The sequence below is a fragment of the Solanum stenotomum genome, chromosome 3, assembly GCF_019186545.1.
Source record: "Solanum stenotomum isolate F172 chromosome 3, ASM1918654v1, whole genome shotgun sequence".
In the NCBI taxonomy this organism is placed as follows: domain Eukaryota; kingdom Viridiplantae; phylum Streptophyta; class Magnoliopsida; order Solanales; family Solanaceae; genus Solanum; species Solanum stenotomum.
Window position 1 is genome coordinate 62,590,704 of NC_064284.1, and position 13,072 is coordinate 62,603,775.

A 13,072-nucleotide genomic window follows, 5' to 3' on the forward strand; every position below is an offset into this window, starting at 1 on the left:
AATATTTTAAAACATTTTAAAATAATTACTTTGAACCTACCTAACCAAAACATAAAGGACCAACTTTTTTTTTAATGACACTCATATAGGATTTTAATTAATCTGAATTTGTGGATTGCAAGACTCATTACTGAAAGTGACACTTTTAACATGATTTTTTTCATTTTTATTTTTAAATCTTCAATTCTTCATGTTGAATCACTAATAATAATCTTGAATTCGAAGTCTCTAATTAAACCAATCAAAAGATCTTACACATACACTCTCTCTGGTGTGTTTTCCACTGCTAAACACAAGAGAGAGTGTGTATGTGTGAGATCTTTGGGTTTAATCACACACAGGTAAAGGGTTAGACAGTTCCCCTTTTTCTTCATTATTATACTTTTATCTTTTTCTTCTTCTCTTCTTTGTTTCCTCTTTAATTTTTTTAATTTTCTTTTTTCCCTTTCCTTTTTACTACTAAAAAACAAGAGAGAGAGAGAGAGAGAAAAAGGAAACAAGAACTGGAAAAAAAAGACTCAATCTTTACTGTGTATAGTTGTTTGTTTTTGTGGTTATACAAAAGTGGCTGCTTTGATGGATCTATAGATCTAACACTTTCAGACCCACATGGATTGTTATGTTTTATTCAGATCTTAGTCATTATCAGTTGAAGGGATTCAGTTAACTGACCAGAAAAGAAAAGAAAAAGATAGTATAATAAGGCTTAAATTACACCACCAAAGTCTTCTTGTTCTTTTTTTTTCAGCAGGTATTCTTAAAGTTGTGAACTTTATGTGATTTTGGTGTTGTTTTGTTCATTTTGGGATGTGGGTTTTATTTAGTTTGGGCTGTGAAGTTTATGTGATTTGTGTTCTTTCAGGATTTGGGTGTTGTTTTAATGTTGTTTTGTTCATTTTGGGATGTGGGCTTTTTGCTTAGTTGTGGTTAGGCACTGTAGTGGGTTGATTGCTTCATGTCATTGCTGATCTTGGAAATTGTTAGGTTGTGGGTCATGCTTAATTTTATTCTCTGTTGTTGAAATTGGGTTTTGGAATTTTTCTGTGAACAGATTTGTTTATCATTGGTTAAAGCTATGATCTTTATTGCTTTCTTTGAGTCGAGGGTCTATTAGAGACAACCTCTCTACCTGTCAAGGTAGGGGTAAGGTGTGTGTACACTCTAACCTCCTCAAACCCCCACTTGTAGGGACTATACTGGGTATGTTGTTGTTTGCTTGGTTAAAGCTATGATCTTTCTGCAGTTCTGTGGTTCTTGAAGTAAGTTGTATAGCTGAAGTTCTTGTTATATGCTTGTTTTTTTGTTTGCAGGATAAGAGAGTATAATTACATAATTAGGCTTTTAGTTAGGCTGTTGCTGCATTTTTTGTTTTGGTGTTGAGCAACTGGAGGTAGGCAGAAGTGAAATGAAATGAGGGATGTTATCAAGGCTGATAAATTTCCTGAAGGCCTGTTGGCGGCCATCGTCGGATCATTCTGTGCATGCTGGTTCGGATGCAGCTGGACGACAAGATGGACTTTTTTGGTACAAGGATAGTGGTCAACACTTGATTGGTGAGTTCTCAATGGCAGTTGTACAGGCTAATAATTTGCTGGAGGATCAAAGCCAGATCGAGTCGGGTTCTTTGAGCTTGCTTGATTCTGGCCCCTATGGAACGTTTGCTGGGATATATGATGGTCATGGTGGACCGGAGACATCACGGTATATCAATGATCACCTCTTTCAGAATCTCAAGAGTAAGCATACTAGACCTGTTTTATTGACCAAAGTACTCATTTGCCAAGTATTGAATTGCATCAATCTGTTTGTAGTTCCAAATGGTGTTGTTAAACTAGCTAAATGCTATTCATTAAATTTTTTTGTAATGAAAACGCAAGGGTATATTCTTTTTAGAATTTTAAATATCTACTATGTTAGATTATTTGCCATTTAAATTTGTAGTTTGAATTAATTAGTCTGCAACTTTCTTGTAGGGTTTGCAGCAGAACAAAATTCTATGTCTGTAGATGTAATACGAAAAGCATTTCAAGCTACAGAAGACGGATTCTGTTCTGTGGTTGCAAAGCAATGGCCAATGAAACCACAGATGGCTGCTGTGGGATCTTGTTGTCTGGTAGTGGTGATCTGTAATGGTATCCTGTATGTGGCTAACCTTGGTGATTCCCGAGCTGTTTTGGGAAGGCTTGTGAGGGCTACAGGGGAGGTTCTTGCTATCCAGCTATCAGCTGAGCATAACGCATGTTTCGAATCTGTCAGACAGGAGTTGCATTCAATGCATCCAGATGACCCACAGATAGTGGTTTTGAAGCATAACGTATGGCGTGTAAAGGGTCTGATTCAGGTATATCTCGTGTTTCGTGATTTGCGGATAGAGTAGCTTATATGGTTTCTAATTCTTGCTATTATTTCAGAGGGAAACATATGGTTAGTATCGTCTTTAGAGTCCAAAACATTTTATAGTCGATGGATTAGGTTGTTACTCATTGGACACTGTATGCAGTCGCTAGTGCATCATCTGTCCTCTAGTCTTAGCAATGAATACAAGGACAATTATTGCACTCTTTTATCTGCATCCTATCAGATTTTATTATACATGGAGGTTATTTATGAGCCACGTCTTCTATTGGCTGTCTTTTGACGAAGATATGCATTTTAGATTCCTTGAACCCGAAGAAGTTAAAATCTTTCCTTCATTCCCTATATTGTCTGATATTGGAAACTCTTTTTGCTTCGCTATTTGTTTCCTTTATTATGGGGTGGATGGTAGTTTGCAATGACTCAAGTAATAGGTTGATCTATTGCTCACCACCAATTTTTTGTCCCGTTTCTAGCAATTTTTTCTGCAATTCAGAGGAGCAAACACTCATCTTTTTTCTTAAGTGCAATCAGACTCTGTATATTCCACATTAATTCATGATAATGGAAATCATTCTTATTAAACCATCAAAAGGTGGAGTGCAATTTAACCAACAATTGATTTCCTCATTTGCTATGCTGACTGGATGTGTACTCGCGTGATCAATCGGTGAATGGAGAATTATATGAATGGCAAGACTCGCTTAACCTATGCTCTTTATTGGTAGTGGGAAAGGAGTCTGCCTATTTTCCTAGCTAGGATAGATTTCTTCCAAACACTATTCGGCTGAAATTCCACGAACCCCATGGTTGGTAAGTTCATTTACTGACCTGATATGCTATTACAACATTTCAAAAAAAGGAAATTCAGGACGAGACACACTTATCAAAAATAAAGAAAAAGGCAGATCAATACAAACCAAATAGATGTAGAAGATGCATGAAAAGACAAAAAAAAAAAGAACAAGAGGAACTTCACTACTTAATTAGTCACCCGAGTAATGGTGCATGTATCAACTTCAAGCAGCCACGTGTCAAGTGTTGGAACGAATCGCTTATTACAATAATGTGCTAAAGACCAGAAAGGTCAAAGGAAAGGCCATTCTTTGTTTCTTCCGGGTGGTTTGGATTAAATTGTAGTTGTACTATGTGCATGAAATTCTTTGTTTCAATTCCATTTATGGCAATATTTTGTCATTCTGGTTATTATATGTGACAGATGTAGATGTCACCCCCCTTGATACCTATTTGGTTATTTTGTGCTGTTGGAGTTGAGATAGTTAATATTCTTATTAAGAGCTATTAATTCAATTTATGATCTTTTCCCTGTTTTTGATAGATCCTGCTTTATATACCTACAAGGAGTGCGCACAATATTGAAATGAATTTACTTGCTTTCTGGCACCAAGCTATTTATCTGTGTTTTAATTTTAAATTCATCTTGCAGATTTCGAGATCTATTGGTGATATATACCTTAAAAAGCCTGAATACAACAGGGAGCCGTTGTATGCAAAGTTTCGGTTGCGTGAACCTTTTAATAGACCCATATTGAGCTCTGATCCATCAATTACTGTTCAAGAACTCGAACCACATGATCAATTTCTCATATTAGCTTCTGATGGTCTCTGGGAACATCTTTCCAATCAAGAAGCAGTTGATATAGTACAAAATAGCCCCCGAAGCGTAAGATCTTTGACTATTTAATACTTTTTTCGTACTTTTATTTATTTATTTATATTTCTTTTGCACATATGAAGTTTACAATTGCAAATCAACTCTAATAGAATTGTATTTGCTGGCTTTAGGTGGTGAACATCGAAAGTTTTAAATATCGTGAAGATGAAATGTCTCGTTAAACATATCTTGTTCTTATGTCTTTCCAAAATCATGTTTCATGTGCTATTCTAGCAAGTTATGATGTACTTTTTTTTTTGTTTCTTGATGATACTAGATCAAATTGCATTGAGGAATATATTTCCTGTTCTCAATATCAAACCAATATTGTTGTTATGACTCCTGGCATTCACTTATCAGCTAACTCATGTAAAGGGCTCATGTAGTTTCAGGAATGTCCACGATTTGTAAAGAACAAATTAACACTTCTAGATCCTTCATTTGTAGTTAATGAAAGGAAAAATATATGTTGCTTGAGTACTTCAGTTTTTATCTTTTCGTCTTTCCATTTTTCTTTGGGGTAAAAACATAGCTTGTTACTAGGCCGTTGCTATTGGATGACGTGTTATTCATGTAATAAGGACATGGTATTTAGATATTCTTGAAATATGTAGTACTAGTATAACAATATCCATACTGGGTAGCTTAGATGTCGAGATATCAACATTTTCCCTTGCATTTTATTAGGAAACAAGGAAATGGTTGCAGGTGGAAGAAAGAGTTATATGAGTGCAAATCCACAAAAGAATATGCCAAATTAACAGATGAAAAAAAATAGTATAGTAATGTGAAAATAAGAATTTTGAACTAAATTGTTCCCATGTTAGAATGGATGAGTGACCTTAGATAAGAGGATATGAAGGACATAGATTAGGATAGAAGGTTAGTAGGTAGCAGTGAGCTGTCTGTCCGTTCTTATTAGTAGTCACAGTATTGCTCTTGTAGTTTATTGTGCTCCAATTTCTGTTACTACCTGTTGTTCCTTGTTATTGTTTTGTTGTAGTTCATGTTACTGCTTTGGACTGTTTTTCCTTGAGCCGGGGGTCTATCGGAAACAGCCCCTCTACCCTTGAGGTACACTTTACCCTCCCCAGACCCCACTTTGTGGAACTACACTGGGTATGTTGTGGTTGTTAGAATGGATGAGTGAGTACTTTAGATCCCTACCAAATTCTCGTCTGCAATGTGTTATTATAGTCTTAATTGTCTGGGTTTCTCGCATGGAAGGTAATTGAGGCAACTCTGAATGGAAGAATATTGTGATAAGGGATAAATATTAATGTGTTTACTCTTTTGCTTATTGATAGCAATGACATGTTCCTACTTTTCCAACCTTCAGGGAAGCGCTCGGAGGCTTGTAAAAACTGCATTACAAGAAGCAGCAAAGAAAAGGGAGATGAGGTATTCTGATCTGAAGAAGATCGATCGTGGTGTTAGGAGGCATTTTCACGATGATATCTCAGTCATAGTTGTGTTTCTAGATTCAGATCTTGTAAGTAAGGCGAGCTCGTTGAGGGCCCCCTCTTTATCTCTGAGAGGTGGTGGTATGAACTTTCCAGCAAAAAGTTTGGCTCCCTGTGCTACTCCCATAGAAGTCGGTACCACTTAAAAACTTTTTACTCTATTGTATACTCTGCTGTGTCCTCAAAAACTTCCTCGTGAGAGATTCGAAAAAACAATAGAAGGTACACTAATTTATTCTTTTGATGTACAATGTTATATTTAACATGGAACAGGTGCCTTGTTTAGTTTTCGAGCAGCAAAAGAAGAACGAAAGAATTTACTGTAGAGATTCTTTCTCGAGTATGAACATGTCTGCTTTAGTTCATATTCCTCGCTTACACACCCTTTGATTCTTTAGTTTCATCTTGTAAATGGTGTAAAATGACAGATGAAGAAGTATTTAACTGCCTCTTTCGTCTTCTTTCCATTTCCTCGTATTATAGTCGATACCTCAGAATTAGAAAGACAGTAGATGTTATATACTTGTTATCGATGCTTTCGTCCTACATCAACACGAGTATTTTGCTTGTTTTTGGAGTAATTTTTTTTGTTGCTTGGTGAATACTGATCAAAGGGATCAATGTTGATTTTTCTAGTGAAATCTCCATTTTTATAATTATGTTATTACCAACTATGTTGTTCAGACTCTTCAAAAATCATGACAGGGTGCATGTCGGATTCTTTAAAAGCAGTACTTTTTTTGAGTATTGACACAGGTACAACAACATTATTGGAGAGTCCGCAACACAGATTTCCAGAGCATCCATCTCTATGCATTTTTCACTGCCAGAATTGGCAGTAGTGTCCCATAATGTAATGGGCAATAATTATGATAGAGCACTGGTCAATGCGGATCGAGATAGGTAAGAGGTGTAAGCACCATGAAGTGTGAAGCAATCTCGTACTAAATGAAATGACTTGTAATTTAAAAATAAGACAGACTACTTTTTGCTAACAAATAAAGGTGACTTGATAGTGTAAAAGTTCTTTATTTTGACGTTGTATAGTTACTTAGACCCATAAGTAGGGTGGTGATTGGGCGGGTTGGATCAAATATGAGCAAGTTGAAAACGATTAATATAAAATGAATAATAATTTGAGCCACCCATATTTCAGATGGGTAAAACTGGCTTGGGTGACAAAATGAGTTGGATTGACACATATTTAGCCATATTTTTATGAGTAAATCATATTCTATTTTAGAATTCCATATTCTGGTAGAACTTAAGTAATCTTGATAACCGATTTGCAAGAAACATACCACATTACTGTTTATCTATATAACACTCGAAGTCTAAGTACAATTCACCAAGATCCAACCTAACCCCGACCAAGGAACTCTGACCCTAGGAACCAACCTTAAGATCATGAGTCGGATCCCAGGTCCTTGTTGAGAGCCTAGTCTCGGGTTGGGAGTAGGGTCCTAGTCGTGTACGGACTCTGAGTCTTGGGTCAGGAGATGAGATCGGCAGTCAGGTCCCTCTGAACTATTTCATGTCATCTACAAGTACTACTCAGCAGAACACTGAGACAAACAACACAACTAGCATCCCCAACTGGATCAACCTCTTGAGATATTGGAAGTTGCAAATTGAGATTGATAAGAGTCTTGTCGAATTTAAATTTCAACTAAGACAAAAATACTAGGTGATTTCTTTCCCTCCATCCAAGCTTTAGTGGATAGAGTTACTTGGTACTCGTGCTAGTGGAAGATACCAATTACCAGGTACTCAGTGGAATTAATTAAGGTACGCTCAAGCTAGCTTATCAAAAATGAGTGTTGTCGAAAACCACTTTAAGTGCAGCAACTAGGTAAAAATATTATAACTAGATACATAATTTTGAGTATGATCAGACAACAAATCACACAATTGCCTTTGTCCATTCCTTTACATAAAATGAAGATCACAGAACTAACAGCTGGAAAGATCCAACCTACAATGCAGTTACTCTACCAAAGAAAGATCTTGTTGAAGCCTCTCAACTAAATGTTTAAACTAAGAAACTTGCAGCCTCAAGATATCCAACTATTTCAGTAACAAAAGTCACCTACTAAGCAATTTCTCAGCTATAGAGCATTACAAGAGGATAAAATTCCATGCCCAGACTGAACAGCGCGATGATTATGGTCTCATCCAAAACAACACACAAATCCGTCTAAGAGGATAAACATATTATCCTCTTAGACGAACACAGCTTCACCAGAAAACTCATATGTTCTGCAACTAATTAGATACAGTAAACCTATTCTTGCAAGACGTTTGCACGAAACATGAGGGTGCTGATACAAAAATACTTACTTAGTAGAAGTAGTGAGCACTATACTATAATAGATTAAAATTCTTTCTACACAATGGTAATTGACTACAATGACCATACTGGAAAGTGCATATAGGGCACTAAATTACATAGGCTTCCTCGATATACTGCATGTGATGGCAAACATAGAGGGGGAAATCCTTTTCAGTAAGTATGAAGAAATTAAATAACCTTATAACTATTTACCAGAGTACAACCACCTATAGATCCCGTCTGCACAATGGACATGAGCCATGTCTCAGCAACCATGTATCGATGCATGGTAGGTGAAACAAGTGATGACATTGTGGCAAACATCTAACAGTTTCCGCCAGTTGAAAGTCCTGGATACATCAGTAATCAATCAGAACAATACAAACGGAAAAATAAATAGCTTTGTTTAACATAATTTACCTGTAAGCAGACTGAACACGAGACTCTCTCCCCTGTATCATCCACATTGTTATCACTGCTAATTACAACCTTCGCGATCTTTTCCACAAAATGTCCAGACAAACCTTTTGCCCCACCTGTATCGAAAATGTTAGGCACCTCTTCATATGCAGTTTCAACAGCTCCCATCTGATCAACGACAAGAAAGAGTCAGCAAATGAAGAGAGCTTAAGTTGCTGTCAGAATTCCAAATGGCTAGCAGTTATGTTACATGATACCTGATTTTGCACTGCACTAAGCATTGCTGGACCAATCCGTTCACGAACTAGTCTACCACTTAACAAGCTGGCTATTACATCAATCTGCACAAGTTCAACAGAACCATCATTAACCATAAACCTAAGAAGTATGTAACACATAGCTTGTGCACCTCGTGCGGGGAGGAGTGAGAAATGGACGAAAAACAAATCTTTAACTATTGGATCAGGAGATTGTTTAAGTTCTATGCACTGGGAGTATAAAATATTATCAAGTCGCTTAAAAAGCAGTTGCACATAACTCTACTTAATAAGCATTTAATAGTAATGTGAAATCAAAGGTATATGATATGACATGCTATAACAAGTTAAATTTCTTTACGCTCTCAGTGTATTTCACTTAAATCCTTCCTCAATGTACTGATATCCGATGCAGACGTTACAAAATTACAAAGCTAAACTTTCAAAAGTATCAGTGTCAAAAGGTGCTATGTTGCTTACCAAGTAAAGAACACATCCAATTCCGGATTCATCAGATTGCCATAGTAACAGAGATGACTCAAAGACCTCAAGAGAGAAAACAGCACCAGAAATGGCTCCAACCGCGGCACCTCTAATAAATCCACTTTCCGTTTCTTGACCTATCAAAGCTCCTGTCATTGCTCCTAATAAGGTGCCCACTGCAAAAAAATCAATGCCACTATTATTACCTTCACATTCTGACTAAAAAGCAGTCACTTGTAACATTATCATCAGCTGAAACACAATCACCCGCGAATTTGCAAATCACAACTTCATTCCATTAATAGGAAATGAGAGTCAACTTTCTTATTGCAAATTTTCGAATCTGTTTTTCTTTCAGTCATATAACTATCTGCAATATGAGTTCGACTGAACCTAGTAACTTTGGTACAAAGTCTGTCTTTGTCTTAAGAAATCCATTCCATATATACAAATTATTATAATTTAGAACTCAGTAACTTAAAGGGCTAGAATCCCAAACTCATGAACTTCAAATTCTGGCTCCACTTCGGGCTATCCGACTTTAGCTTATTAGCTCAAATGACAAACAAAATATTGAATAAAACATTTCATCTTAGTTTTTACTCAATCTATTCTGCTGTAATTTTGAAAATCAAATGGTACAACAGTAAAACCTATCCTTAAAATGCCAAAAATACTACTCCACTTTGTTTGGCACTATTTCCTTATTAGTCTATTCGGGAAAAAAATACTGTAACATATTTGTATATATATCTCCTTTATGAATAGTTTTTATAACCAAACATTACACTCATAAAGCTAAAATCTTGAATTTGTCTCTGATTAAAGGCAAACTCAATAATATCATACCTAAATTCAGGTTGAAAACACAATCAACAAGATAGCTAGATTGAAAGTTGGAAGAGAAAAAGTCCAATAACCTTAGCTAACCCATATCAAAAATGCATAACACAAAATTTCTCTCTGGTTTGGTCATAGGTTTTGAAGTTGAAACTCAAAAATTTGAAAACTTCAAGCTGTGTTTGTATATACATTTTACTTCAGAAAAAATTTGAACTTTTTCGAGTAAAAGTGAAATTTCTCCCGAAAAAACTCACCAACCACAAAAATATACCCAATGTGATCCCACAAAATAAGGTATGCAGAGGATAGAGTGTAACCAGACCTTCCCACAAGTACAAGAAAACACAGATAATAACATGAGGTCTCGGCTTCGAGACGTTTTTGTTAACAGCATTTTACCTCCAATATGAGACTTTCTTATGTGAATTCGAATTTTGTCAGACTTCAAAAATACAAGACACCAAGTAAGAAACCAAAACAAAAAAGAAACAATAGATATTAACATGACACAAACTCCAACAAAGGTAAAGACAAAAATTGAAGCACAAGAAACTACACAAATCCCGAAAAAGAGATCCACTCAAACAATAATCAAATATAAATTTTCAAAATCTGATCCACAATCTACGACAAACCCTATTGAATAATCAAGCCCCCCCCCAAAAAAAAAGGAAAAAGTCACAATTTAATACACAAAAATTGTAAATAAGAATTTATAATAGTATATACCCACCTAATGCAAAGAAAAATGTGAAAATTGCAGAAAACACATTCCCAATAATAGTAGAAACAGCAAATCTGAAGAAATCTTTGGCTCTTTCAATCAAATCCATCATACAAAATGAAGAAAAAATTGATGATGAAGAAGAAAAAGCACTTCTTGGATATGTGTAAAAATCCATTTTTTTTTTCTTTTCTTTACTTTTGCAAAGATTAAGAGATTTGTATAAGAAAACAGCTATATTATAGTAATAAATTCAATGTAAATATTGTATTGTGTGTAGTTGTATATATAAAGAAGTTAAGAGGGTGATGTGAAGTTGAAAAGAAACCACAAAACCAACTAGCATTTATAGCTTTGTTTGATACACTTCTCTCTCTCTCTCTCATGAGAGAAACAAAGAAGGTAATGAGAAAAAGAAAGTTTATATTTTTATTTATTGATTCGGTGTTTGATATCAGTATTGAAAACAAATTAAATTTAGATTCATGTAGAAAAGTTTTATATGAGGATATTAGGGGTATAATGTTTTCTAATAAATGTGTTTTTAGTCGATTTTGACAAAAAAAATTATTTTTTGTTTGATGTTCGATATCTGTATTGAGAAAAAATTGAATTTAAACTCATGTCAGAAAGTTTTATATTATGATGTTAGGGGTATAACGTTTTCTAATAAAAGTGGTTTTAGTCTGTTTTGTCAATTTTTTAATTTCTTGCTCGATGTTTGATGTTCGATATCAATATTGAGACCAAATTAAATTTAGATTCATGTTTAAAAGTTTTATATTAGGATATTAGAGGTATATGTTTTCTAATAAAAGTGTTTCTAGTCTGTTTTGTCAAACTTCTAAGAAGCCAAAAGTGTTTTCTTTTTCCTTCAAAATATGTTTATTTTAGAAAAATAAGGTGTTTGGTTAAGTTTTTAGAGGAAAAAAATATATTTTTGAATAATAGTTTTCCTTATTTTTTTTAGATTAGTTAGTCAAACACAGACAATAACTTTCTAAAGTTCTTTTAAAAAATAAAAGAAAAATATTTTTCAAAGAAGTAAATTCTACAAGCATAATATATAAATATGTCCTTAAACTTGGTTTCAAGTTTCAACTGATGTCTATGTTCTTTAACTTCGAGTGTGCATAAATAAACACTTAAGCTTATATAATTTGAACAAGTAGTCACACGCGTCACAATACACGTACGACACCACGTAGAATATCATGTAGGACACGAATTGCCATATAAAACGCCAAATAGGATATGTGCGTTACTTGTTCAATTCTATACAAATTTACGTACATATTTGTGCACATCCAAAATTGATAAATAAAGATGTCGAATAAGACAAAGTTAAAAAGTCTATTTATATATTATGTCTATATATCTACTCAATATTCGAACTTGAAATTTCTGATTAAAATTTAAAAAATGTACTTGTTAATACATCATACTAGTGGTTTTTGCAAAGCAATTTGAATGAATGGGAATTGTCTTTCTTTTTTGACAAAAAATTGAATCTTTGCTTGTGGGTTTAAATGATACACCCAATTGAGGCAAGAAACTCACATGCTAAAAGTTTTCACTTTGTCTCTCTAGTTTCTTTCATTCTTCTCTTTTTTAATAAATATTTTTCACACTTGAGTAGTATATTTTTAAATTATTAGTTTTCCTCAAGTGTTTGGTACCATGTATTTAATAAGGGGTTGTAATTAATCTAAAATTATAATTTCAAAATAATTTAAAAGTCCATTATAAATGTTTTATTTCTTTATATCAAAAAAGAATTCATTTACTTAATTATTACACCACACATTTTGATGATTCGACCTAAATTTGTGCACACCTTTAGAATGAAAATGTTTTACTCTCCCCAATTTATTTTACTTGGCATGTTTTATTTTTCACGCTTTTTAAAAAATAGTAACCTATATTAATTAAATTATTTTTATTTATTTATTGATCTCAATATAATACCACACATTTTTTCATAGTGTTAATTTATCTTCATGACATATATTGAGTAAGGGTAAAAATGAAGACTTTCTCTCAGATGAGTTTTACTTATTTAGTATTGACTTAGCACATTCTGAAAGAGCAATAAATAAAATGATCACTTTTTGAATATAATAAATTTAATTTTGAAAAAATTAATATAGTTAATAGTAAGAATAAATTGAAAATTAAGTGATAAATATCTCTTAATTTATTTATTTTTCAAATTAAACAAGTAAAAAATAGATATCTTTTTTTAGTATAATGAACAATTTGAATATTTTAACTATATCTTATTTTCTCAATAATAATTATTTGAACCATCTATTTTTAATAAAAAACGACAAGTAAAATAGATCGATGGAAGCACCTTTTTAGGTGAGTTTATGCAATATTTAAATTATTCTAGCTAATAAATTGTAAACTTAAGACACTTAAGAAGAAGAACTTTTGTATCCAAAAGTAGATATAAAATTTATGTATATATTATTTTATCTAAATAGTATTTATGAGATTATATCAGATATATTATTA

The 13,072-nt window shown here is 33.7% G+C and overlaps 2 protein-coding genes across 3 annotated transcripts; one reads left to right on the top strand and one right to left on the bottom strand.

Annotated features, from left to right (window-relative positions):
• The first annotated feature begins 276 nt into the window (after positions 1 to 276).
• Positions 277 to 5,818, top strand: LOC125858560 (probable protein phosphatase 2C 60). Of its 2 annotated transcripts, none has more exons than XM_049538373.1 (5): positions 277 to 341; positions 1,311 to 1,736; positions 1,974 to 2,341; positions 3,803 to 4,039; positions 5,370 to 5,818. In XM_049538373.1, exons 2-5 carry the CDS (start codon positions 1,418 to 1,420, stop codon positions 5,637 to 5,639), a joined length of 1,194 nt encoding a protein of 397 aa, XP_049394330.1. In that variant the 5' UTR covers positions 277 to 341; positions 1,311 to 1,417; the 3' UTR covers positions 5,640 to 5,818. The 2 variants fall into 2 exon arrangements, with proteins under 2 accessions (XP_049394330.1, XP_049394329.1); XM_049538372.1 differs by lacking the exon at positions 277 to 341 and adding an exon at positions 461 to 751.
• Positions 5,819 to 7,950: 2,132 nt separating this feature from the next.
• LOC125858572 (NEP1-interacting protein-like 1) lies at positions 7,951 to 10,810 on the bottom strand. The gene is made up of 5 exons (XM_049538386.1): positions 10,562 to 10,810; positions 8,983 to 9,161; positions 8,503 to 8,586; positions 8,246 to 8,413; positions 7,951 to 8,175 (listed from the first exon to the last, which is right to left on the bottom strand). The coding sequence occupies exons 1-5, from the start codon at positions 10,728 to 10,730 to the stop codon at positions 8,053 to 8,055; spliced, it is 723 nt and encodes a 240-aa protein (XP_049394343.1). The 5' UTR covers positions 10,731 to 10,810; the 3' UTR covers positions 7,951 to 8,052.
• Between the last annotated feature and the right edge of the window lie 2,262 nt (positions 10,811 to 13,072).

Excerpts from the sequence above, each read along its gene's own strand:
- LOC125858560 (XM_049538373.1), top strand. The coding sequence starts at position 1,418 with ATGTTATCAAGGCTGATAAATTTCCTGAAGGCCTGTTGGCGGCCATCG. Across the intron at positions 1,737-1,973 it reads CCTCTTTCAGAATCTCAAGA|GGTTTGCAGCAGAACAAAAT; the intron begins GTAAGCATACTA and ends ACTTTCTTGTAG. Across the intron at positions 4,040-5,369 it reads TACAAAATAGCCCCCGAAGC|GGAAGCGCTCGGAGGCTTGT; the intron begins GTAAGATCTTTG and ends TCCAACCTTCAG.
- LOC125858572 (XM_049538386.1), bottom strand. The coding sequence starts at position 10,730 with ATGGATTTTTACACATATCCAAGAAGTGCTTTTTCTTCTTCATCATCA. Across the intron at positions 8,587-8,982 it reads TTGGATGTGTTCTTTACTTG|ATTGATGTAATAGCCAGCTT; the intron begins GTAAGCAACATA and ends GAACTTGTGCAG. Across the intron at positions 8,176-8,245 it reads CGTGTTCAGTCTGCTTACAG|GACTTTCAACTGGCGGAAAC; the intron begins GTAAATTATGTT and ends TGATGTATCCAG.